Genomic DNA, 24,120 nt, shown 5'->3' with positions numbered 1-24,120 from the left:
AGTGCAATAGCAAGAACACCAGAGTAAGAAGCCTCCAAACTTTGTTAAAACAGAAGAGCGTGGCAAGGCATGACATAAGCAATTATTTAATACAATTAAGTTATTAGATATTTAATTTTAGCACAAGCTAGGTAAGACATTAAGCTTCAGAGTGAAGTAAGATTGGAGTACAGAAAAGTAGTGTATAATATCGGAGTCTCTGGAGACAGAGAGCCTGGGTTCAATCCCAATTTTTGTCCGTTGGGTAAGTTATTCCATGTTTTCATCTGGTAGGAAGCTGGGGTACAGTGCCCACTTCATACAGACATTGTGAGTATTAAATGAGATAATGCATTTAAAACCCTTAGAAGAATGCTTAGCATATAACTCAAACACCAAGTCATTATTACCTTTAGTCTTCAACTAATATTAAGAACATTTTAGATTCCTTTATATGTGATTTTTAAAAAACAGATGTTCAAATAAAAAATCTTATTGTTCCTATAGTTGGTATTATAAAATATAACACTCTCTTTTTTTTTTACTCATGGACATAAGACACATGAAAAATGATTATAATCTAAGGCAGCCTGGAGTAAACGCTCCGAGCATTTACCTCTGCTCAGAGCAAAGCAAGAGCCCATGGGCTCCAACCCTCCCAAACGCCACATGGCCTCTTGCAAGGCTAAGAAGATGGCATTCTAGCAAGACTTAATTCAGCGCTGGCCAAGGCGTACCTGTTGAGAGCTGCAGTTTAACCCTTCTGAGGAAAGCCAGATGCAATAAGAAGCGAGTTACATACTGATATTCGTCCCCTCTGACTCTCATCAACTCAGGTTTATGCTGAGGAAATAATGCAACAAAATCAAAACTGAATGAGCACGAGATTCAACTTTGCTTTACACATATGAAAGCTGAAGGGGGAATTAGTCAATAAAAAGAAGCGTTGGCTTAATACAAGAGTTAATGGCAAGGGAAGGGTTATCCACTTCTTGGTAGTTTTACTCTTTTGCTCAAATAACCCGACCAAGGCATATACAGTATTACTGGGTTTCCACTGCCCGGAAATAGAACTTCCTGTATTTTATCTCAGAAACGTTAGGTGAGTAAGGCGCACCAGGGGGACCCATCACGAAAGGGATACCTAGTATATGCGGTGATTATATGAACCATTACTATTTAATATCCTCCTCTGCAAAATGCTGGACTGTTCTGAAATTAATAAAATTAGTGAAAGGCAGACTACAAAACAGTATATTAGACTATATAAAATCTAGACTATATAATAGTGCAGTCTAGTGGAAGATTAAAAGGTACAGTGTGAGAGCTACTGGGTTAGGGAAGTAAAACTGTAGGGGGAAAAGCTCTTCAAAACAAAATATAATCAGCTTACAAGGTTTTCCAATTAAGAAAACTCTGAAAGAAAAAGACTCTCACCTTAGCTGTTTACTTGAAACTGTCATTAATTCTCTTTTTTATAAAAGCCATACGTTCTCCTTGTAATTCATTCCTGTCAAATAGTACAACCAGGGGTAGGGGTATAAAATATGAAAGTTTCCCTTTCATGTATCTATTGCCATCCCTCCAATGCCACTCTCAATAGTCTTTGCACCTTCCCATATTCTCTGTAAACATGTTTGCATACATGTACATATAAACACTTGTACTCTTTTTTACATAATGCGATCCCACTTTTTCACTTAGCCTATCTCTTGAACATGTTTGCATGGTATTACATAGTAAGGTTGCATGGCTTTATGTTGCGTGGCTCAATCATATTTTTTTTTAACCAGCACCTCAAATCCAGCCTCTCCAACGAGGACCCCTGATGGTTCCCTTTACAGTCTGGTCCTCCGGCATGCCTCATCCTCACGAATAGGAACAGAAATCTAGAAATCATCCTTGACATCCCTTCCTGCCCCAGTTCAATCCATGACCCACTGCTGTTGCTGTTTACTCTTTAAAATGTCCCTCCTATCTTCATCACCCCCCACCCCCCAGCCCAGGAGGTCATCACTTGCAGCCCGGATTGCGAAAAGTAGCCTTGGAGCTGATCTGCTGCAATCTCTCCTGACCCTTTCAACCCTCCCTGCACAGAGCCACCGGGGCACTCTTTTTGAAATGTGCATCTGCTCGTGCCCTGTTTAAACCCTCCAACTATTTTCTATAGGTTTTAGGGGGAAAAGGTTACACTCTTTGAAGTGGTCTAACGGGTTCTGCAAAATTTGCTCCCTCGCCTCCCGTCTCCCCTCCTTGCACACTGTGCTCCCCTTTCCCTCCCGGCTCCAACCTCACTGGCCTTCGTCCAGCACCTTCTATCTGCCAAGCCAGCTTGCCCCCGGGGCCCCCAGAGCTCCTTCTTCTATGTCAAATGTACCTTTTCTCTTCCCCTCAATAACATTTACTCATCCTTGGGCTCTGAGTGCTTCCTCAGAGGAGCCTCCTTTAATCCCCCTGTCTGTCTAAGTCCACGACTTAGAAATTCTAGCGGTGTTCGTAGCCTGTAGCACAGGTCGAGGGGCACATTTATGTGGGTGATTATTTAATTAATCTTTGTCAACCCCAACCGTGTAAAAGTTCCATAGTGGCTGGGAACGCGTATTCCCTGGGAACTCACACGGGGTCTCAAAACCCGTCGCCATCAAAAACATAAATGAATGAAAAGAACGATCGCTTAGTAAAGATGACCGCTATTTTTCTAGTTTTCCCATTATTACTACCAATGCTACAATAAACATCCTCATCCTTTTGTCGTTGAGCACTTTCACAAACAGATCTACGAGCTAAACGCTCAGAAGTAAAGCGGCTAGGCAAAAATAACACACATTGGGCATTCTGCTGCGCACATGTAGCAACCTGCCCCGTTTCCACCTCTGCAGAGCTGGTCTGTGATTGGAATCCACTCCATTAACTATAGAAAATGAAAGATGCTAAAGATGCTGCTCTAACGATGAACTATTTCATAGGGGAGAAAAGCTAGGGTCATTTTACCGCGAAGTGAGAAACACCAATTTCCTAAGGGGAGAAAAACAAAACAGCCTTGGGTTATTGTTTTTTTTTCCTCTCTTTTCTTCTGCATCCCGAGGTAAAAGAGCAACTTTACTTCTATTGCCTAGTCCTGAAGGAACGGGGAACTAAAATTTAGCCACCACAGGAAAATCAACTGTGATCTTTTCTTTCAAATTCGCAGTGTGCCCCAAATCTCCATAATAATCCAAGAGGTGACCAGATGAATGAGTGGAAAGCTAAAGAATGGGAAAGAATTTATACCAGAGCTGCCTAACCCCTAAACATTTTTGAAATGAGCGGCTTCGTTTGTCCGAAGAGAAAAAGTCTGCCTTCTATGTCACAACAGATGCCGTGGCGATTCCCGGGGTACAGAATGCCGGAGACCCATTCTAAAAGTCTGATTAGTCCCGAGGCAATTAAGCAGAAAGTGAGACATGCTAAAGAATAGTGCTTTTTAAGGAACAAAACACATTGAACCCTCTATTGCATCAATACTGCATAAAAATCCTTAGAGGAAGATACAAAAAAATAAAATAAAATAAAAATTCTACCCAAGTGACTCAAGAAAAGAGCACTTGAGCTTTTTACTAACAGATTGGTGTTTTGTTTTGTTTTTGAGAATCCAGCATTAAGAATCATGCCAGCAACTCCTGCGTTGAGGCTTCCTATTCATTTCTGAAATAAGTTCTCGAAATTTCAGGCTGTAAACAGGGGGGGCTCCTGCACCTCCCAGGCCCAGGAGCAGGAGCCCAGGGTGCCTTCGGGGATGGTGGCCAGCAGCCGCCCGGGGGGCAGGTGCGCCAGTGGTGCCAAGCCAGACGCTCCTCCCCGAGCATCTCTCTCCCGGGAACAGGAGCTCGGCCCAGGCCCGCCTGTGGCATCTTCGGCGGCCGGGACGCCAGCCAGCAGAGGTGGCCCTGCGCGCCGCCGCCAGCCCACAACAGGGCACGGCTCTTTGATAAACGGGAAAATAAGGAGGCACTTGTTCAACACGAGAAATACACTTCACCCAGTGCCTGCGATTCTGACCTAACAATTGGGGTAAAGGATGGAAGTTCTGGGTGTGGAGGGAAGAGGCAGGAGTAAAAAGAAAATAAGAAAAAAGGAAAAAAAAAAAGCAGGGAAAAGTGAGTGAAAAGAGATAACTGAAGAATGTTCTTGCTTCACATCTCTCCCTGGCGGTCCCTTTAGTTTTCAAGGCTCTGGTGCATAAAAATGGTTTCTGTGGGGCCAGATGCTTTACAGCCTATCACTCCTCAGGAGTGGAGTCCTGTGTGCATACTTGCACCACGTTTCCCAAGTTAGATAGGGTAATCAGGACAAACCATCAGTAGGCAGATGGACAGTCTGCCCCGAGACATGTTTGAGACACTGGGAATGTACCCCTGAGGCACTCCGAAACCGGGAAGAGAGAGAAGTTGAAAGAGCACAGTGCCAGAAACTACTTTTGATGGGAAGGTGTTTTTTTTTCTAGTGAAAATAAAGCAAACATGTTAAGTATTGCAAGGACATATAATGTGGGGGGGGGGGGGGGGGGCTGCAGAAGGAAGAATTGCCCCACGTGTCCCCAGGGGTAAGAGGCTCCACCAGCCGAGGGCTGAGCTGTCCTGGACCAGCAGCCAGCAGCAACCTGCTCCCCTTAACCCTGAGTGCCCCCGGCATCTGTGGCCACTCTGCCCAAGAAGCCTGCTCCCAGGGAGCTAGAAACCCGAGGGAAGGAGTAACTCTAGGAAGCAAGCAATGCTAGGACACTTTTAGGGGGGGGGGGGGGGGACGGGGGAAGGGAAGAAAACTTTAATTCTCTTCTGGGTTTTCATGTTTGAAATGGAATGAGAGAGGAGAAAGGAATGTATTCAGTTGCCCTGTTGCAGCAGTTTTCAAGTTGTAAGAGATCAACTTGCAACACGTAGGACTATTTGTTTTAGACAGTTGATCAGAAAGAATAAAATGTTCCCATCACAAGTATCTTTGCTGCCCTACACCAAGACGGTATCATGGCCTTCAAACGAAATGTTCATTGCAAGAAAGGTGAATATTTCTGATGTTTTAAAAGAATAGACTGAGTAAAGGTGTTAAGTCGATCGTCTTGCTGAGCTGCACTGTTAGGAAGGTCTCCAGTGGGAACCCTGTCACCCACTGGTACTAATTCAGCTTTCTGAAACAAACAGAAGAGTTTATGTCTACTTTTAGTCGTCAAGCTAAACATTTCCAGGCTCTTTGAAGATAGCTCCCACGACAGGACCGCCAGACCTCTCACCATCCCCACGGACGGCTCTGGAAGTTGTCTAATTTGTCAACATCTCTCTTTAAATGTGACAGCCAGAAATGGACACAATACTACAGATGTGGTTAATTAGAGCAGGGTGCTATTCATTTTTGTGACATGTGGGCACTATCCTATGACCAGAATCTAAATTTGATTTTTATTTTTTTTTGCAGCCACATCATGCTGCTGGTTCATATTAACCTTTTTTTCCCTCAAAAAAATCACCACCATGTAAAGCCACCTCCTTCCTCACACTTCAGTGAATGATGATGCATTGGCTAGTATAAAACATCTTTTTGCATAGCATTGCAACCTATTTAAACCATGTTAACTCTAAGTTCTGCTATCTAATTCTAACGGTGATCCCTTTTCAAGTCATGTATGGCTTTTACAGCAAGTGCCCTAGGTCCTCATCAAAGTCATTCAGAAAAATTTTGAAGAAGAGAAGAACCGAGGCAAAGGCGTGTCGTTCTTCGCCGGGGACCACTGCGGGACCCACGCTCAGTAACCCACACACCTGGCAGGTGCTGGTTCAACCGGAGTCACGCTTACAAAGCAGTCCTGCTGGTAGTCTGCACACCATGTCACACACAAGAGCATCCTAGAGCCCTGACAAATGCTTTGTTGAAAGCAAAATTCACTTATCTTTCGCAACGAAGTGTAAAAAAATCTACACAGATTAAAACGATAGTCATGTAAAAAAATATATATGCACATGCATCAGACTAGAAAACCACAGCATCCATGCACATGTTCTAATAGCAGACTGCGGGGATGGTTTTCACTCAATCCTGTCTTTGCTGCAGTTACATTGTTTTAAAAATTGAAGACCCCGGGAATGTTGCTTCCATCGGAGGCAATTCATGTGAAACAGCTTTCAGAGCATCTGATCCTACCAACCTGAAAACCCCAATCAGAAAAAATGGTCCTTTGAAAAGACTTGTTGATCCTTAGAAACACCAATTTCTCCTTTTTTTATTTTTTATTTTGCATTGCTGCTTTTGGTTTAATATTTCTGCAAACCAGGGAGATAGCAGACTGGATCCTAAAGTTTAGGAAAAGATTGGATTTTTTTGTGTGTGTGTCTGTGTGTCTGTGATGTCTGTCTCTTTGTCTTTGCTCATTGGAAAGAATGGAAATAAACACAAAATCACCATGTTACTATTTCTGTGAAGCCCCTGACTGAAACAGAGCTCCAGCCCAAGAATCTCTCACAGACACGTACACCCATAGCATCTATTCACCGAGAGTCCCTTTGAACACTAAGAGTGGAATCAGCAATAGAATTTGCACTGGTATTTAGAACGGAGGGAAGGATGAGTTTTAAGAAAAGGGGACTGATAGAGTAAGCGTGGTCAATCAGTAAAAAAGAAAAAGGAACAAAGTAACTAGTTATTTTGGACAAGATGTGATCTACAAATACGGCACATATTAGAATCCCACCCAATTTGAATATTTGATTGAGAAATTTTAACATGCCAGGTTTTCTTCACTGTTGCCGCATTTTGATTTGAACATGGTTTCCATCCATGGAAAGCCAGCGTTAGAGAAACTGGATACCTATTATCTTTATCTCTTTGAGGTTGTCTCTCACAAGTATTTTTTCATTACAGTAAGTGAAAATTCCACTTTGCTTAGAAATACAATTTGTCAACGGTACTAGAGTAAAGCTAAATATATGAGGTCAATCAACAGCTTTTAAATTTATGGCAAACTCTTACAATAAGTGGATAAAATGATCAAATACCAAGTCCAGTTAATATCTGACCACTGAAAATTTTACTTTGCTTAGAAATAAATTTTCCAACCATGCTAAAGGTTAAGCCAAATGTATATGGTAAATCAGCAGGTTCACAGATCCATAGCAAACTGTCATTTAAAATAGATAAAGTGTCCAACTAGAAAGTCCACTTATAATTTGACAAATGAAAATTCCACTTTGTTTTTGAAATACAATTTTCCCACCATTGGAGAAATTAAGCTAAATACATGAAATAAATCAACAGCTTCACAAATAAATGGCAAATGATCATTAAATAGGTAAGATGTCCAAATAGAAGTCTAGTTATTATTTGACAAGTGAATATTCCACTTCGTTTTGAAATACAATTTCCCCACTAAACTAGCAATTAAATGTTGGTGGTAAGTCAACAGCTTCATAGATTCAGAGAAATTTTTCATTAAGATGGATTAAAATGTCCAAATATAATGCCCAGTTCTCATTTGGTAAAATAGATAATGCACATTAGCAATGAAATGTAATCTGGCATTACATTTTGCTTTACATGTAATCTTGTGCAAAATAGGTAAGAAATAGTCAACACTAGGAACAAATACCTGAGAAAATCTAAAATTCACTTATGATTCTAAATGTCAAAAAGGTATTAAAGTCTTTGTTAATATCGGGGGGGGGGTAGTTTTTCATGTTGTTTTGTTGCTTTAGGTAACGCAAAAATGTTATCTAAAGTATTGTCTATTAACCCTGCATTTTGTTTTTATTTTTAACATTTTGTTGTTTTAGATAAGAAAGGTTAATCAAAACTAGTTATCTACTGATTTCTTCTCTAGAAAAATTGTATTGCTAAGGCAAAGTAAAAATTATTTCATATGTAGAAGAATAAACAACATAAGAAAATACACCAAAATGGTCACTATGTGTATGTTAGAATAGTGAAATCAGAGAAAATTCTCAGTTCTCTAGGTATAGATCTTTATGTACTAATGTTCATTTAAAATTCTAATTAGAAAAAATAATCACCATTTCCTTTTTTAAAAATCTGTGAAAATGTAATGTTATTTGACAGCTAAAGTATCCTTGAAAAGAAAATAATGGAGAAAATTCATTTGATCCCTTTTTTAATTTTAGAAATTATATACATACAACTCTCACCAAAATAGGTATTAGTTAGATTTAGTCCGAAAAAACAAATTCCATAATGCTTACCGGGGTTATCTTAGAATGAAGAGGTTACAGGTGATCTTGATTGTCTTCATTTTTTTTCCCAATTTTCTGGAATATTTTTCCCTTACTTTTTGTACAATGAATAGAAATTACTTTTTTGTGCAATGAATAGAAATTATGATAAAACTAATACTAAAGCTTTTTTTAAACAACAACAAAAATCCTGGTTAACATTTTGAAATTAAAAAAAAAATCAATTGATTCAAACTTGTTCAAACTTTAAAAATCTTGGCATAATTTATAAACTTGAATTTCCCCTGCCATCTATACTGATTTTTAATCTGACTTTTTGGAAAAGACTATCTATTGGTTAACAATTAGATGCAGTAAATTTTCTGGATTAAAATAAAGCTAAGCATTTGACAGTTCCGTGGTCACCACAGCAGTACTCTAGCCAACATAAGCAAGCCTGATATTCTTCTATCTTGCAGAAAAGGGTGCACATCCTAAAGATTACAGGGCACTTCTCAAAAGAAAACTGTGTCCCCCAAGTTCCTAGATAAATATCTTTCATTGTTGGAAATCTGCACTTCATTCATTCATCTATCTAATGGTCAATATTACATTTCTCAGCAAATAATGCTACAATTTTGTTTATTTCTAAGAAGCCTCGCTTTAAATAGGAGCCTGCCACCCGGCTATCGATAATGGGTCAAATTCTTATTTATTCTCTCCGTATAAAACAATCTGTGGCAACGTTACTAAACTGTGCTGAATGTTAGCCTTCAAATACAAACGTGTCTCATCGGTTTACGGAAACTTGTTCAGCTGCCGACAATTTGTTTTCCCATTTTAACTTAAACTTATTTTGCTCAGATTATCAACAGATTGTCCGTTTTCTCAGCGCCTAACACTTTGGGGCGCTTACAGGGAAATCCGCGCTAAGGCTTTTTTTTGAAAAAGCCTCCTTCCTCCTCATTTAATGGGTCTTGTAAAGCGCTGCCATTTCCTCTACTGTAAAACATACATGTTTATATGTGGAGACGAATCTCGGCATCGCAGCTGAAAGGCTTAATTAACACTGAGGTTGCTGTGACTAAAATGTGGGCATTCTCCCTAGGAGATTTACAAAAATGTAACGTTACGGGGAGACTAAATCTCTGCGAAAATCTCGTAATCACCACAAAAAGGCCGTGGCTGCGAGCCTCTGAGCCCGCCAGGCGCACTGGAGGCACCCACAGCTGGTTTTAATTGTCTCTGCTCTCTTGAAATAGTGCACTTGGTGGGGCAAATAGTGCTGTTTTCGGCGTCTCTAGCCCCCAGCCGGGGCTAAGCCTGACCTGGATGCCAGCTTAGAGCCCGTATTTCAAGATTCCGCTTCCCTACTCAGCCAGGACTAAGAAAGAAACCAGAGATCCGCCGCCGAGAAATGCGCTCAGGAAGAAGGGTAATCAGATGTTTCCAATGCACATTTTTTTCTGTTCTCTCCCGATCAGATTCAAGAAAAGGAAAAAAAATGTGTTTTTTGTAGAGAGGGACGCAGCTTGACACCCCCTTCCTATGGCTCGCCTCTGGGCCGCCGAGCCCCATTCGTGGGGTAACGAGCCCCCCAAAAATGGGCAATGACCCCCAGCCCTTTGTTGCCCCCCAACCCTTTGTTGCAGGGCTCGTAGAGGTCCACCACCAGGGTTGGAGATGGGGGGGTGGGGGGGACAGGGCTGGGAATGGAAATTGGAGGTAAAATTTCTGCGCTTTCTGGGCAGGGAGGGGCCCTGGGGGGTGCCAAGAAAAAGAAAAGGCCAAGGGTCAAGCCCGGGAAGCGACGCACAAGGCCCGGAAGTGGGGTGGGGGGCGTCCTGAAAGAGGGGTGCAGTGGGGACCCAGGCAAGAAGAGGGGCTGACGCCCAGAAAATGAACACGAGTACCCAAAACCTCGGTGGGGGGATGGGAGGGCGGAGGCCAGTTGGCCTTGGTACCTCCTGTCGCGCGCGCGGGTCACTAACCTGTCAGCAAGAAGGTGCCAGTGGTCCAGGGGCGCATCCTGCGTGTCCCCCGACCCTGTCCCGTCCAAGCACAAGGGTCTCCCAGCTCCCACCACGGGGGAAACTGCATTCTTGGCCTGCCTAGGCCGGCCGTCCTCGCTCTCCCCTCCCCTCCCTTTCTTCTTTCTTCCCAGCTTGGCCAGTTCAGCATCAGCATCCCGCACCCCCTCCGTAATCTCGTGCTCCCTCTAGCGGCGGGCCCGGGAAGCGAGGCAGCGCTCCCACCCCCATCCCTCCCGCCCCCGCACCCCTTCCGCCCCCCTAACTCGCGGAGCACGCTGGGATTTGGCGCCCCCTCCTCTGTTCAGCCTATAAAAGGCGGCCAGTCGGCGCTCCGGGTACACGCGCTTCAACTTCGGTTGGTGTGTGTCGAAGAAACCTGACTACGACCTGGGAAGAACCAGCGGAGAACATCGGAGAGGGTCCACCGAGCCTCGCGAAAGGTCCGCTGAGCGGGCTTCGCAACCGGAGCCACTCCGGGCTGCGGAGCACCCAGCGGATCCCACGCCTGGCACAGGTGTGGGACCCCGTCCTTCCTGTCTTCGCAGAGGAGTCCTCGCGTGGTGAGTATGCGGTGAGAACGTTTTTTGTTCTTTTTTTTTTTAGATCCCGTTCCATCTCCCGTTCTTATCGGGAGATGGAGTAGCGCCTCGGAATATCTCCACGAAAACCTTGTCACGCCTTCACTGGCTGAACCCCAAAACTGAGTGGAGAAACGAAGCCTTCAGGGCTTTGATTTCCAGAACCTAAGTCCAGATACGGGCTGTAGACAGACATGAGCTGCGGACGGACATGAGCTGCAGACGGACATGAGCTACAGTCCAATTTGGAATTGGCTCTGCAAATGCGCTACTAAGTGATACGCGCTACAAACTAATTGGCGCTTCATGCGCTGCAGAATGATAAGCGCTTCAATTGCGCTAAAGGCTGATAAGCGCTTCATGGGCGCTAGAAGCCAAGAGGAATTGCAGCGATATAGGAGCTGCAGATTGATTTGCGCTTTAAATGCGCTACAAAATCTGAGCTGCAAAAGATGAGCGCTACAAAAAATGATGATTGCACTGCAACAGTGCTTCATGGAGCTACAAGCTACAATGCACAGGAACTGCAGAGGTACATGAGCTGCAGAACAATTTATGCCCTCAAATGCGCTACAAAGTAATAACAGCTGCAGAGATGTGCAAGCTGCATTGGCGCTACAAAGAAACCAGCTGTAGAGGGATATAAGCTGCAGAGTAAAATTACTCTGGCTTCTTAGAGGGGGGACCCCACCCTTTGTCTCTAACATACCTTTTGGAATGGTTCCCACTACGTTTTTCTGCAGGTCGGGTCTCTGCGTGCTGGTGGTGGTAGACAAAATGGAGCCCCGGGCAAAAATTAGCGTTTAACATTCTGCCCACACCATTCCTGCTATATAGCAGTGGAGTGGAGGGGCCCCGACTTGAGTGTAAAGGGGAATATTTCGGTGGCGGCAGAGCGGGCTGCCTTGCCTAGCTGCGCTTGATGGAAGCGGCGGTCTAGTTGTAGTGATGGCGCGAATCCGCGTCCAGCAACAGTTTGTGGAAACTGTTGGTTTGCTTAGTATTGGGGAGGGATTGGATCTGGAGGGGATTGCTCTTGTTGCATGAAATGAATCTGGCTGTTGGAGACTGGTGGGAGGGGTGTCGGGAGGGGGGATCCTGGGAGAGGCTTGCAGCCAGTCTCAGACCTGCCCCGCCCATTCTAGCGCGCCTTCTCCGCAGTATCGGCTCAGAGCCGGCTTAGCGCCTCCTAGCGCCTACTGCGAGCGCGCCTCCTCTGCAGCGCGCCTCCTCCGCAGCGCGCCTCCCGAGCGCGCCTCCCAGAGCGCGCCTCCCCAGAGCGCGCCTCCCCAGAGCGCGCCTCCCCAGAGCGCGCCTCCCCAGAACGCGCCTCCTCTGCAGCGCGCCTCCCAGAGCGCGCCTCTTAGACCCTGCCTCCCCCCGACACCTCACTCTGAGCCTGCCTCCTCTGAGGCGGCTCACAAGACCCCGCCTCTCTCAGAGCCCCCTCCTTGGAGGTGGCTCCCCCAAACCCCGCCTCTCTAAGCCCGCCTCCTCTGAGGTGGTGGCCCCCCCCCAGGCCCTGCCTATCCAAAGCCCCGCCCCTCCCTGAGCCAGCCTCCTCTGAGTTGGCCTAGGGCCCCGCCTCCCCAGAGCCACCTGCGCCTGCGCAGTGTGAGCTACCCCTCCCCAACCAGGCCCATCTCTGCGCATGCGCGCCTTCACTACCTGAGCCTGGCTGCACAGCCCCGCCCCCCTGCGGTTTCTCTGCTGCGCCGCTTTTGCTTTTTATCCACTAGTGTCTAATATAATAATAATAAAGGACAGTTAATAATAATAATTATACCTGGAATTCATAAGCACTTTTTATAAGTGCTTTGCATATTAAGTAACATAATCCCACAATTTAAATTCTCGATAGTGGGCTTTAAAGGGTGCTTCTATGCTGACATGGCTGGCGCCTCTAAAGGCAATCCAGCTAAATGTTTTTACTACAAATGAAAAACAAAATGTTTTAAATACTTCAATATTTAAGGTTGTTGGTTTTGTTTTTTGTTTTTTTGTTTTCTTTTTGCGACACTACTAGATTTTTGTGGCGGTACCTGCTGGAATCCCATGCCTTGGTGGATACAAAATAAGAAACAACTTGTGGCTTATTGGTGCTTGGCCTCTGAGCGAGGATGAGGTGTTTAATTACGTGCTTATGAAGCTGGATTTTTTTTTCTCTTGAAACTCTAGGGTATTAGCTCTGGCTAACTTGTCTACATATTTATTAATTGTGCCTGGCATATGGTAGGCACTCATTAAATATGTGTTAAGTGACCAAAGTAAATTATTTTATTTGGTGTTTGCCTTGGTGTCTGCAGGATTTTTTTGGTGTCTTGCGCCTGGCTCTTTTCTGTGATGGATTGCTTGCCTTATCTCTCTCACATTTAACAGGAACTTTAAAATATGCATCTTAAAACTCCAATGTAAGCTGTAATTATAACACAACACAACTAAATTAATTCAAAATACTCAAAATAATTAGCTATTTTTAAAGTCAAAAGCTAATTATTTAAATTCGGGGCGAATGGATTATTTAATGGTACATAATTGTCATTTAAAATTTAAAATTTGTGTAATGTAACAAAGTGGTTACATTACAAAATATAGATTGAGGGTTTTAATTGGCATTATTAAACATCTCTTTAAAACAAATCCATACTTTATGGCCAGTCAGATGTACCATGTTTATGTTTCTAACTAAATGAAGAAATTTAAAAACCTGGTTCTATATATTATAAACCATGAGCCAGGACTTTGTTATGGGAGGGACTTGGGGGCTTTGGCTTCCCCAAATCTGTCACATCCCACCCCACCCCCAACAAGTATACAAACATGTACTTACATAATTACAGCTTTCAGTAAGTCCCCAGGCCCTTTGACCCACCTGGGCACCCTGACACCCCCACCCCCTCCTTGGAAACTTTGTATCTGCATTTCAAAGAGGTTCAAACCAGTGGTGAAAACATGTGCATATTAATGAACTTGCATTTCACAAAAGTACACATAGTACTCAAAAAGAAATTTGGACGTTTGAAAACGTAAAACAATTAAGTGTTGCTTAATGAAGTGTCATTTCCTAACAGAATGTTTAATGTACAGCGGTCTTTGGTGTGTTTGGGGAATAGACTTTTTTAGAGGTCATCCTGAAGAGGCAAAGATTAAACAAATGTATGTATTTAATTTCTAAAAGACTAACACAAAACTCTTTTTCATATGTAAAAAATGTCACCTGTCCCAGGTGACTTGGCTTTATGCTGGGTGTCCTTCCAGGTTTTAGCAGTGGGGCCCCCGTCTCCCCAATCTGGCCCCCCTATTAAGGGGGCATTTAAGGAGCTGTAATTTAAATCCAGTCTCAATGCTCCTGTTCCTTTATTAATCTGTGCTCCAGTTGCTGTTAAAACATTTTAAAACTTTCCTTACACTGAAAGTTAACCTACCTGCCCACTACCCTATCGTCTTTTTTAAGACTTCGAGCCCCACTCCAAAATTAGAGTTCCTGAGAGTGGGGACTGAGGCCTGATAACAGTAAAGGTCAGGGGTCACAACTGGTGACCAAATAAGGCCCTGAATTTGTTTGACCAGCACTGGATTTACATTTTTTTTAAAGATGTGAATGTATTTGGGAGGGGAGGCATGTATCCCCCAGTTACATAGCTGCAGCCCCTCCCTATTGTCTGAACTTCAGGTCTTCTCACTTTTCTGTTACCTTCCTGTCTACTAAAAACATGTTAATTTTAAACCCTTATTGATCTTGTTTCCCTAAACAATTCAGTGATTATTTGCTAATTTCCTAATGTGTTGTTATTTCTGACCTATCATTGTGTTTTGCAGATGTTAAAACCATCAGACCTGGGCCTCAATAAAGCCAACTCACTCCAGTGACTGGGATTGACATGTAGGTTAACCTTTCTGACCTGGTCAATCTGCACCAGGCCTCTTCAGAAGTCTGTATTTTCAAACTCCTAATATCTAGATGACAGAAATGGCACCTGAGTCACCTGACCTGTGCTTATTGGTTTTTTTAATGGGACAATAAAACTCTTTATTCCTTAAATTTAATAAATAAAAATTACATTATTTGGTGACCTTATATTCTGAGTGTCATCAATACGATTGTCTTTAATGTGTTGGAAATGAAATTAAATATCAAACTAAGGTGTGTTAATTGCATCTTCTACTTTTTAAAAACAAATATTTTATCTTAAAGGTCATTTATTCATTATTTTTAGAGCCTAAGTTATTAAAGTAATTAAATAGAAAGTTAAAACTATTAAAATGTCCCTTAAGGACTCTGCTGTATAGCCACTCCTTGGAGAGGCCACACCAACAGCAAAGGGCACAGGGCATATAGGGTGTCATTTTTCCAAAAATGACAATATGATGCTCATTAAAAAAATAATTGAAAAGTTAAAATAATTTAATTACTCTACATACATTTACCCCTGTACTCAGGAAGAATATAGGCACTGTGTGATTGTCACCATACACATAATTAGGACATTTAGTCTCTTCGCTCCCATACCCCCACCCCCACACCATTCAACCCAAGGAATTCAGCCCTATCCCACTCTAACTTACAAACTTTCAAGTAGGGCTCCATTGATAACTCCTTTTTAAAAAGCAGGGATTGCAAACTGGTGACCTGCAAGTCAAATGAGGCCCTGGATTTGTTTGACCAACACAATATTTAAAAAAATAGTATCTTTAGGTGGGAAATGCATGCCCAGATCGTCATATTGCAGCCCCTCCCTGTTTTAATCCCAACCTCTTTACACAGAAAGTAAATGTTTCTGCTTTCTTATTAGTTACCTTATCAATTAATATCAGCTAACAGTTATTAAAAACTCACTATGTGCTTTACCTGCATTATTTAATTCAACCCTTATTCTAAATTTGAGGTGTACTATTATTGGGCTCTATATATATAGCCCAGCTCCTCCTAGAAGGTAGCAACTGATATTTGTTAATTGCCTACATAATAAGGAGTAAAATTGATATACACATGTTGCTGCTCCGTGCCATTTCTGTCCCATAGGAACTTCTTTTTGGGAAATCAAATTATGGTCAGAAAACTATTTTAGACAATCCTATGTGTTTTCTGGCAGATTTTTTATTTGTTTATTTGCTATATTATCTGTAACTTCTTTAATAACTGTTTTAAAAACAGTTATCATTTTGGCTTTCTCTTGTGTAATTAATTTGGTAGCCATCTTACCTTGAACGTTTCTTGCTCTACTCTCTGGATTCAAAACAACCTGTTTGGAGTGTCTTGGCATTCTTTGATAGTCACAAAGCTAAGCAGTGTCCTGCTGATACAGTTATGTATTGTTGAATCATAATGAGTAGGTGATTTTTGAGGAGAAAAACATCATTTGAACATCAAAAAGAGGTGTTTTTTTTCCCATTATCTATGGTTTCTTTGCAGGGGTTTTGTTTATTAACTATTAATGTAAGCAAGTAAAGAGGTACTTTAAATACTCATGTATTATAAAGTACTTTATGCTTTAAATACTCATGTATTTAAAGTATTTTAGTAGGCACTTTCAATACTAAGCTCTTTTTATTGTGCTGCTTTGACTGTGCCTGTTGAGTTATGCTTCTATCCTCCTTTACAGAAACAAAAAGCTTTTGAAAGCAAAACGAAGAAAGGGTGGAAGAGGAGGCCAGGATCCAGGCCTTCATCCCCACAGAAGTGAAGCTACAGCCGGGAGGTCTCCTCCCACCCCAACTGCCACCCTGGGGCCCGCCGACTGCCCACCACCTCCTCCTCCTCCCCCCCCCAACGACCCCTCGGCCTCCTCCAACAACTGCCAGAGGGATCCGGGCAACCCCAGCCAGGAACGCCGGCGGCGGGAGAATCTCTCGCAGGAGATCAACGACCTCAGGGAGAAGGTCATGAGGCAGTCCGAGGAGAACAACAAGCTGCAGAACCAGGTGCAGAGGCTCACCGAGGAGAACTCGAACCTCCGCGAGCAGGTGGAGCCCGCCCCCGAGGAAGAGGAAGAGGAGGAAGAGGAAGAGGAAGAAGACGAGCTGGAGCTCTGCGGCGCCGCGGCGGCGGCGGCCCCCTTGCCCCCCGCAGAGGAAGAGTGCTCCGAAGACCTGCCCGAGAAGTTTGACGGCAACCCCGACATGCTGGTGCCCTTCATGTCCCAGTGCCAGATCTTCATGGAAAAGAGCACCCGCGATTTCTCCATCGACCGCGTCCGCGTCTGCTTCGTCACCAGCATGATGACGGGCCGCGCCGCGCGCTGGGCCTCCGCCAAGCTGGAGCGGGCCCACTACCTGATGCACAACTACCCGGCCTTCATGACCGAGATGAAGCACGTCTTCGAAGACCCCCAGAGGCGAGAGGCCGCCAAGCGCAAGATCAGGCGCCTGCGCCAGGGCATGGGCTCCGTCGTCGACTATTCCAACGCGTTCCAGATGATCGCCCAGGACCTGGACTGGAACGAGCCCGCGCTCATTGACCAGTACCACGAGGGCCTCAGCGACCACATCCAGGCCGAGCTCGCGCACCTGGAGGTCGCCCGGTCGCTGCCCGCGCTCATCAGCCAGTGCATCCTCATCGAGAGGAGGCTGGCCAGGGCGGCCGCCGCCCGCAAGCCGCCCACCACCACCACCACCACCACCACCACGACCACGACCACGCGCGTGCTGGTGTTGGCCCGCACCCACCACCACCACCCGGTGGACCCCACCGAGCCCGTGGGCGGGGCGCGCATGCGCCTGACCCAGGAAGAGAAAGAAAGACGCCGGAAGCTCAACCTGTGCCTCTACTGTGGGAATGGAGGCCACTACGCCGACAACTGTCCTGCCAAGGCCTCCAAGGCTTCGCCGGCGGGAAACTCCCCGGCCCCGCTGTAGAGGGACCTTCAGCGACCGGGCCAGAAATCACAAGGTCCCCACCGGATGATGCTTCATCTCACCTGCAAGTGATGCTCCAGATTCACATCCCCGGCAGACACACCCTGATTGTCCGGGCCATGATCGACTCTGGCGCCTCCGGCAACTTCATTGATCACGAGTACGTGGCCCGCCACGCCATTCCCCTGAGGATCAAGGACTGGCCGATCCTGGTGGAAGCCATCGACGGGCGCCCCATAGCATCGGGCCCCGTGGTCCACGAAACGCACGAGCTGATCGTGGACTTGGGGAATCACCGGGAAGTGCTGTCCCTGGATGTGACTCAGTCTCCGTTCTTCCCCATCGTCCTGGGGGTGCGCTGGCTGAGCACCCACGACCCCAACATCACCTGGAGCACCCGCTCGATCATCTTCGACTCCGAATACTGCCGATTCCACTGCCGGGTGTACTCCCCGATCCCAGCCTTCCTCCCACCGGCGCAGCCCCCCTTCTTCTACCCCGTCGAGGGGTTCAGAGTTTACCAGCCCGTGAGGTACTACTACGTGCAGAACGTGTACACCCCCGTGGACGAGAACGTCTACCCGGACCACCGCCTGGTGGACCCCAACATCGAGATGATTCCTGGAGCGCACAGCATCCCCAGCGGGCACGTGTACTCGCTGTCCGAGTCCGAGATGGCCGCTCTGCGGGAGTTCATCGCCCGGCACGTGAAGGATGGTCTGATCACTCCAACCATCGCGCCCAACGGGGCCCAAGTCCTTCAGGTGAAGAGGGGGTGGAAGCTGCAGGTTTCCTACGACTGCCGCGCTCCCAACAGTTTCACTATCCAGCATCAGTACCCTCAGCTCTCTGTTCCCAATTTGGATGACCAGGCCCACCTGGCCACCTACGCTGAGTACGTTCCTCAGATTCCTGGATACCCCACGTACCCGGCCTACGGCACCTACCCGACCTACCCCGTCGGATTCGCCTGGTACCCAGTAGGAAGAGATGGACATGGACGCCCGCTCTATGTCCCCGTGATGATCACTTGGAATCCTCACTGGTACCGCCAGCCTCCGGTACCCCAGTATCCGCCGCCGCAGCCGCCGCCGCCTCCGCCGCCGCCGCCGCCGCCGCCCTCCTACAGCAGCCTGTGAATTCTGTCACATCCTTCAGGATCTCTGCCCTCAGCGTGTGTTCCTGGGCAGCTTCTCCATCAGTGACTGTGTGCCAACCTGGGCCCCTGTATCTTCAGGCCAACCTGTCACCTCTGAAGAGCCACAGAAGGTCAGGGCCACCCTGGACTGGCGCACATCCTGAAATCACCAAAAAGATCTCTGGGAGCAACAGAATATTTGACCAACAAATTATCTTCCTTAACTGCCAATTCTAACCAAAATTCGCAAGTTGACTTCCCAGTGAATCTTGGAAATATTTACAGAGAAGCTGATGCCAACACACAAAATGCTGTTTTCTCTAAAGAGGGGGAGACAAAGAGGAGGAGGATATAACTTTCTTACAGTTTCGGTTTTCTCTTTACATCATGGGAGAACCGCCGCCTTATTAAGGAAGCCACAATTAACTGGTGCAGTATGAAATGGCTTCCGTGATCTTTCTGCTGCACCCTTAAAAACTTCACCACCTTCGAACTTCTCTTTCGTGGTTCTGTTATAATTCTCAAGGAGCAGCAACTTGACCAGTTCTCCCGGGAGCAGGCCACATCCCTGCAACACAGCCCCTCGAGCTCGAGAAGGAAGTGCCCTTTCGGATGGACTCTTTTGCATGTTGAGTGTGCCTTCACGTGTGTCCCCACACTCATGCCTGGGAAGAATGTCTTTGAAGGAGAGAGATTGGGGCACAGGATACTGTCTTGAGGGTATGGACTTCTGTAGTGAGCTTCAAATCCAGTTGCCAATGAATAAAAGGACTCAAAACAAAATGACTCAAAGCCACAGACAGCCCAAACGTTGTGTTCAGTCCAGTGACATCATCTGGTGTCTCCTGGGGACTGCCTGACTTCCTTTAGCCTGGTCCCTTGCTGCTACCTTGACCTGTTTGTCTAACCTCTCTTTCTTTTACTTCTTTACTACTGCCATTACCCTGCTGCAGGATTTGCGTCATCCTTCCTGCCTGGTTGCTGAGGCTCCATTTTGCTGCCACGCGTGGAGAAGAAAGAAGCAGGACTCAAGGAGTGTGTGTCAACACACAGTCTCCAATTGCCAAAACACCCCTTAAGCAGTAGAAAACAATGTGATATGTATATATATATATTTCTAATTGCCTATCAGGAAGAGGAGTTTAATGGTGAAGTTTCATTTTTTCATCAACCTCATTTTTCACTATTCATTATCATCCACCCTTATTCTTGCATGTTTAAATACTTAAATGTTTTAACTGTAGATTAGTGATGAACCTGAACTTTTAACTATTTTAGAGTGGGACTGCTCATATTATTACTATTGAATTTACAAAGTACTATTCGATTCTTACTGTGTTAGAGTTAAGCTAATTAAAATCGAGTAAGTAATGTAATGTAAAATACTGTGAACTTCTCTTAACAAACACTGTGAATTAGAGGCTCCTCGGAACTGGAGTTTTGTATAATAGTTCATCTTGTTCATCTTCAACCTTTTATTTTAACATCGTATATAATTTTAGTTTTATCAATTAGGCCTCTAAAAAAATCACACACACAAATATGCAAATCCAAAGAAGATACCTAATTGGCTATTTACTCCAAAACAACTTTCTTTTTCTTTTTCAGTGGAATCAGACAACTTGTCAGTCACTCATGTGTTTTTAAAGTATGTCATTATTTTTTAAATGGTGCATTTGTGCTTCTGGACTATTTTGAAGCGTCACTTCAGTTTACCTCAGATATCAATCCATCCTCCATATCTTTGAATTCAAGTTGTGTTGTGTCAAACTTACAGTTGTCAATTGATCTTTAAGCTGCAGGGGGCCTAGAAATGGCTCATTGTCTGCAGCCCCAACATGTGCACACGGACATTTGCCATCACTGCAAGCAAAAGTCTGGAGACGTTGGCCAGTGACAACAGTGGTCACGGAGAGCACGGATGAAGTCGCTGACACACATCTGGCTGTTTAGTAAAGCTTGTGAAAAACTTTGGCAGTGTGCACTATGTTGTATTGCTATATATGCTGTCTATGAATGTAGATGTTAAAGATAAGTGATCTCAAATTTATTGTTCTGTAGCAGCAGAATTTTAATAAGTTTCCTTTCAAGCGATTGATTTAATTTGTTGCTGTTGATCAACTTATGTTAATTGGATACTTTAAATTTTTTGGGCATTTTCCAACAGAGATGCCTTTATTCTTAAGAAAGAAAAGACCAAAGTAATTAAATTTTTAAAGAAACTAGGGAGCAGAATAAAAACATAAAGGAGATAAATAAAGCAATATCAATTACTAAACAAAGCCAATAGTCAACCCTTTGAAACAAATTGGCAAGATTGATTGACTTTTGGCCCAAATTCAGAGAGTTAATTAAAAAATCAAGGAAGAAGAAGGTATGAGCTCCCATTTTTAGGCAAACTTGGAAAACTAGCTAAAGTCATCATGCTAGAATATTGAAGAAGTTTACATTTTTGAACGGTCAATTCAGTTTGAGCAATTAGGTACTTGTAATAGATGCTGGAAAATGAAGAATTAGTTTGATTAAATCATGTGAGGTAGCACAGTGAACTAACAGGTGGACAAAATAAGGGGCACATCTATAGAGTGCAGTCTGAATTTCTGTTTAAGTTTGCAGGTACCTCTTAGACTCCTGAATTGATCCAGTTGTCATCTACCACAGACATCTAACATCAGATTGAATTTCAAGATTGGCAACAGAGAACACTGCTGGGAAAGACCTGGGCGGAAATGAAAGACCACCTGCAGAGATGAAAGCCAGTGGGAACCACACTGCATTTTCATCTCAGGAAGAGCACATCTTGTGGGAAAGTTCTTTGTTGTTTCAGATTGTAGAATGCTATTGAATTGGTCTGTGGAAAATTGCATTGTTTCTATTCTTTGTGTAATCACTTTAATGCATAGGGGATATATATAATCATAAGTAAGTTTAGGGTGGGAGGGATTAATAAGTAATCTTAAGTGGGTGGGATTAGTTACACAGCATGATTATATCTTAGATATCACTATAAGTAGACATGTGCACTTGTGATCCTTTATCCTGTGATTGCTACCTTTAATAATTTCAAATAAACTCGGAGGGAACTGCAGGGAGATTAACCTATTTAGGGTGACTTGAACATGGAAAAAAACCCTAGTGGGATAAAGTTCAAAGGTGATCAAATAGATCATTTAATAGATGGCTCTTTGCCTTGGGTATTAACTCCAGGGATTAAGATTGTGAGCAAAGTCTTTAGTGAGTTACAGGGTGGATAGATACCCTTTGAGAAATTGTTGCTGAAATGACATTGATATGATGTATGGTGAATATTCATGGAAGTTATGCAAAAATGATGAATAAGAAATGGAAGAGATGAGTAAGGAATGTTGCTCCCATCAGTCGCCCTCCTCTTTACCTCTTCTCCCTACCCCTATCTCACATCCCTACCCTTCCTCATTATTATTGCTGTATTCTCTTTATTTCTCTCAAATTACTAATATTGATGTTATAATAAATTCAATCAATAAAGATTTAGTGGTTAAGTGCAAATTGTGTCCTGATCATTTCAGCGTCCACCACCATCAAGGGAACAGGGTAGGGAAATGGAGGGGTGAGGGAGTGGACAGGATGGAGGGAATGGGGGTGGAGAGTGTGAGGTGAGGGAGTGGATGGGGTGGAAAATTAGATGGGGGGAAATGAACAAGGTGGCGGAGTGAAGGGGTGAGGGAGTAGACAGGATGGGGGAGTTGGAGGGTGGAGAGTCTGAGGTAAGGGAGTGGATGGGTGGGAAACTGGGTGGGGGGAAATGAACAAGGTGGGGGAGTGGAGGGGTGAGGGAGTGGACAGTATGGGGCGTTGGGGGTGGAGGGTGTGAGGTGAGGTAAGGGAGTGGATGGGGTGGGAAATTGGGGGAGGGGGAATGGACAGGATGGAGGAATTAACTGGGTCAGGGAGTGGTGGGGGAAGAAAATGGAGGAATTAGGAGGGTGGGGCAGTAGGGTTGGGGGATATGGGAAGAAGGGGTGTAGAGTTGAGGGTAAGTTTCCAAGTTGGGGATAGCTGGTGGGAAAGTGGGATAAAGAATACATTCATAAAAATAAATAAATAAAATAAAATAATAAATAAGAAAAAAAATACATTCATTAAGCAAGACAGTATCAATTATCCACAATACTTCAGGAAATCAACTAAATTATTACACAGCTGCAAAAGTTGTATAAAATGAAGTCACAATAGCAACTATTGACATAATATAAAGAATTAATGCTGCAAAGCTTTAACATAAAAAAGCCATACAATAGAGATTTAATTGACAATATATAAATTTATTTTTAATATCAACTTTACATGGAATACTTGAGATTTATTAATTGAAAATTATAAAAACATAAGTGAGGACAAAAAGGAAGACATACCAAATGAAGTCAGATAGTGATGTGCAGGAAATTAACACATATTTTTAACAACAATTAGTACAATATTAGAGTGACTATAAAAGTCATCTAAAGAAAAGTGACAAATGATGTTTTTGAAGTAATCATCCTATCAGATTTTCAAAACATAATGACATTACTCAAAGTTATAGAATAATAGGTTGCATATAGAAACCGGAACTAATAGCAGTAATCATTTCAATGTATATAAGTTGAACCACCATTATGCTGCACACCATAAATATTAGGTCTTAATAAAACTGGAAAAAATACACACAACAGATTGCCATCTCATCCCCACCCTCACCCCCATCAAAATAAAACAAACCTGAAAAAAAGACTCTTAATGAGGTATCAGTTTTGAAGAGTTGCTGGGTTCATATGACATGGTGGTCACATAAACACAGGGGTTTATTGAGAAGGATACATGGAGTACAGTGACTAAATGGGAAGATCTGGGTAATATAAAAACATAACTAAAAACTCTCCCGGGAAGCGAGGTACCCTGAATAGTTGTCCATCTAGCCCAGAGTTCACAGACTTTCATGGAGTGCAGTGTAGTGGATAGAAATGGAGAAATGGGGAGGGGCACACAATCAAATGACTATCAAATGCCTGGCTGAGGGATTACTTGTTTAAACCATATATATAAAAGCCTAAGTGACGGTTATGACCAAATGACCAGAATGACCTGTCGACCAGTAACTATGACATGCACTGACCACCAGAGGGCAGGCTCTCAATGCAGGAGCTACCCCTCTCTGGTGATCAGTGCGCTCCCACAGCCAACCTCCCACAGCCAGCAAACTCCCGCGACCCCTCCCCATCGTGGCCCATCAGGGGGACTGGCTGGGGGGGTGGAGGGGCCACGGGAGCTTGGCCAGCTGGTGGGGGGGAGGGGCCACGGCAGTGTGGTCAGTGGGGAGAAGGGGCCAC

General features: G+C 44.3%; 2 protein-coding genes across 4 annotated transcripts in view; one reads left to right on the top strand and one right to left on the bottom strand.

Moving 5' to 3' along the window:
* Positions 1-10,346, bottom strand: part of SGCE (sarcoglycan epsilon) — a 67,663-nt gene extending 57,317 nt beyond the window's left edge. The window contains exon 1 of one of the 3 annotated variants that reach the window (XM_079786291.1): positions 10,160-10,346. In XM_079786291.1, coding sequence (XP_079642417.1) covers positions 10,160-10,268 — 109 coding nt within the window. In that variant the 5' untranslated portion in view covers positions 10,269-10,346. The remainder of the gene's footprint in view (positions 1-10,159) is intronic. The other 2 variants (XM_079786290.1, XM_079786289.1) reach the window with 2 other exon arrangements.
* Positions 10,347-11,727: 1,381 nt separating this feature from the next.
* PEG10 (paternally expressed 10) lies at positions 11,728-17,771 on the top strand (the record flags this gene model as incomplete). Its single annotated transcript, XM_079785329.1, has 3 exons — positions 11,728-11,766; positions 11,941-12,236; positions 16,383-17,771. 3 exons carry the CDS (start codon positions 11,728-11,730, stop codon positions 17,632-17,634), a joined length of 1,587 nt encoding a protein of 528 aa, XP_079641455.1. The 3' UTR covers positions 17,635-17,771.
* Between the last annotated feature and the right edge of the window lie 6,349 nt (positions 17,772-24,120).

Source organism: Cnephaeus nilssonii (assembly GCF_951640355.1).
Source record: "Cnephaeus nilssonii genome assembly, chromosome: 12".
NCBI classification, from domain to species: domain Eukaryota; kingdom Metazoa; phylum Chordata; class Mammalia; order Chiroptera; family Vespertilionidae; genus Cnephaeus; species Cnephaeus nilssonii.
Note: the sequence above shows the minus strand (reverse complement) of the source record. Positions and strands in the feature narration are given on the sequence as shown.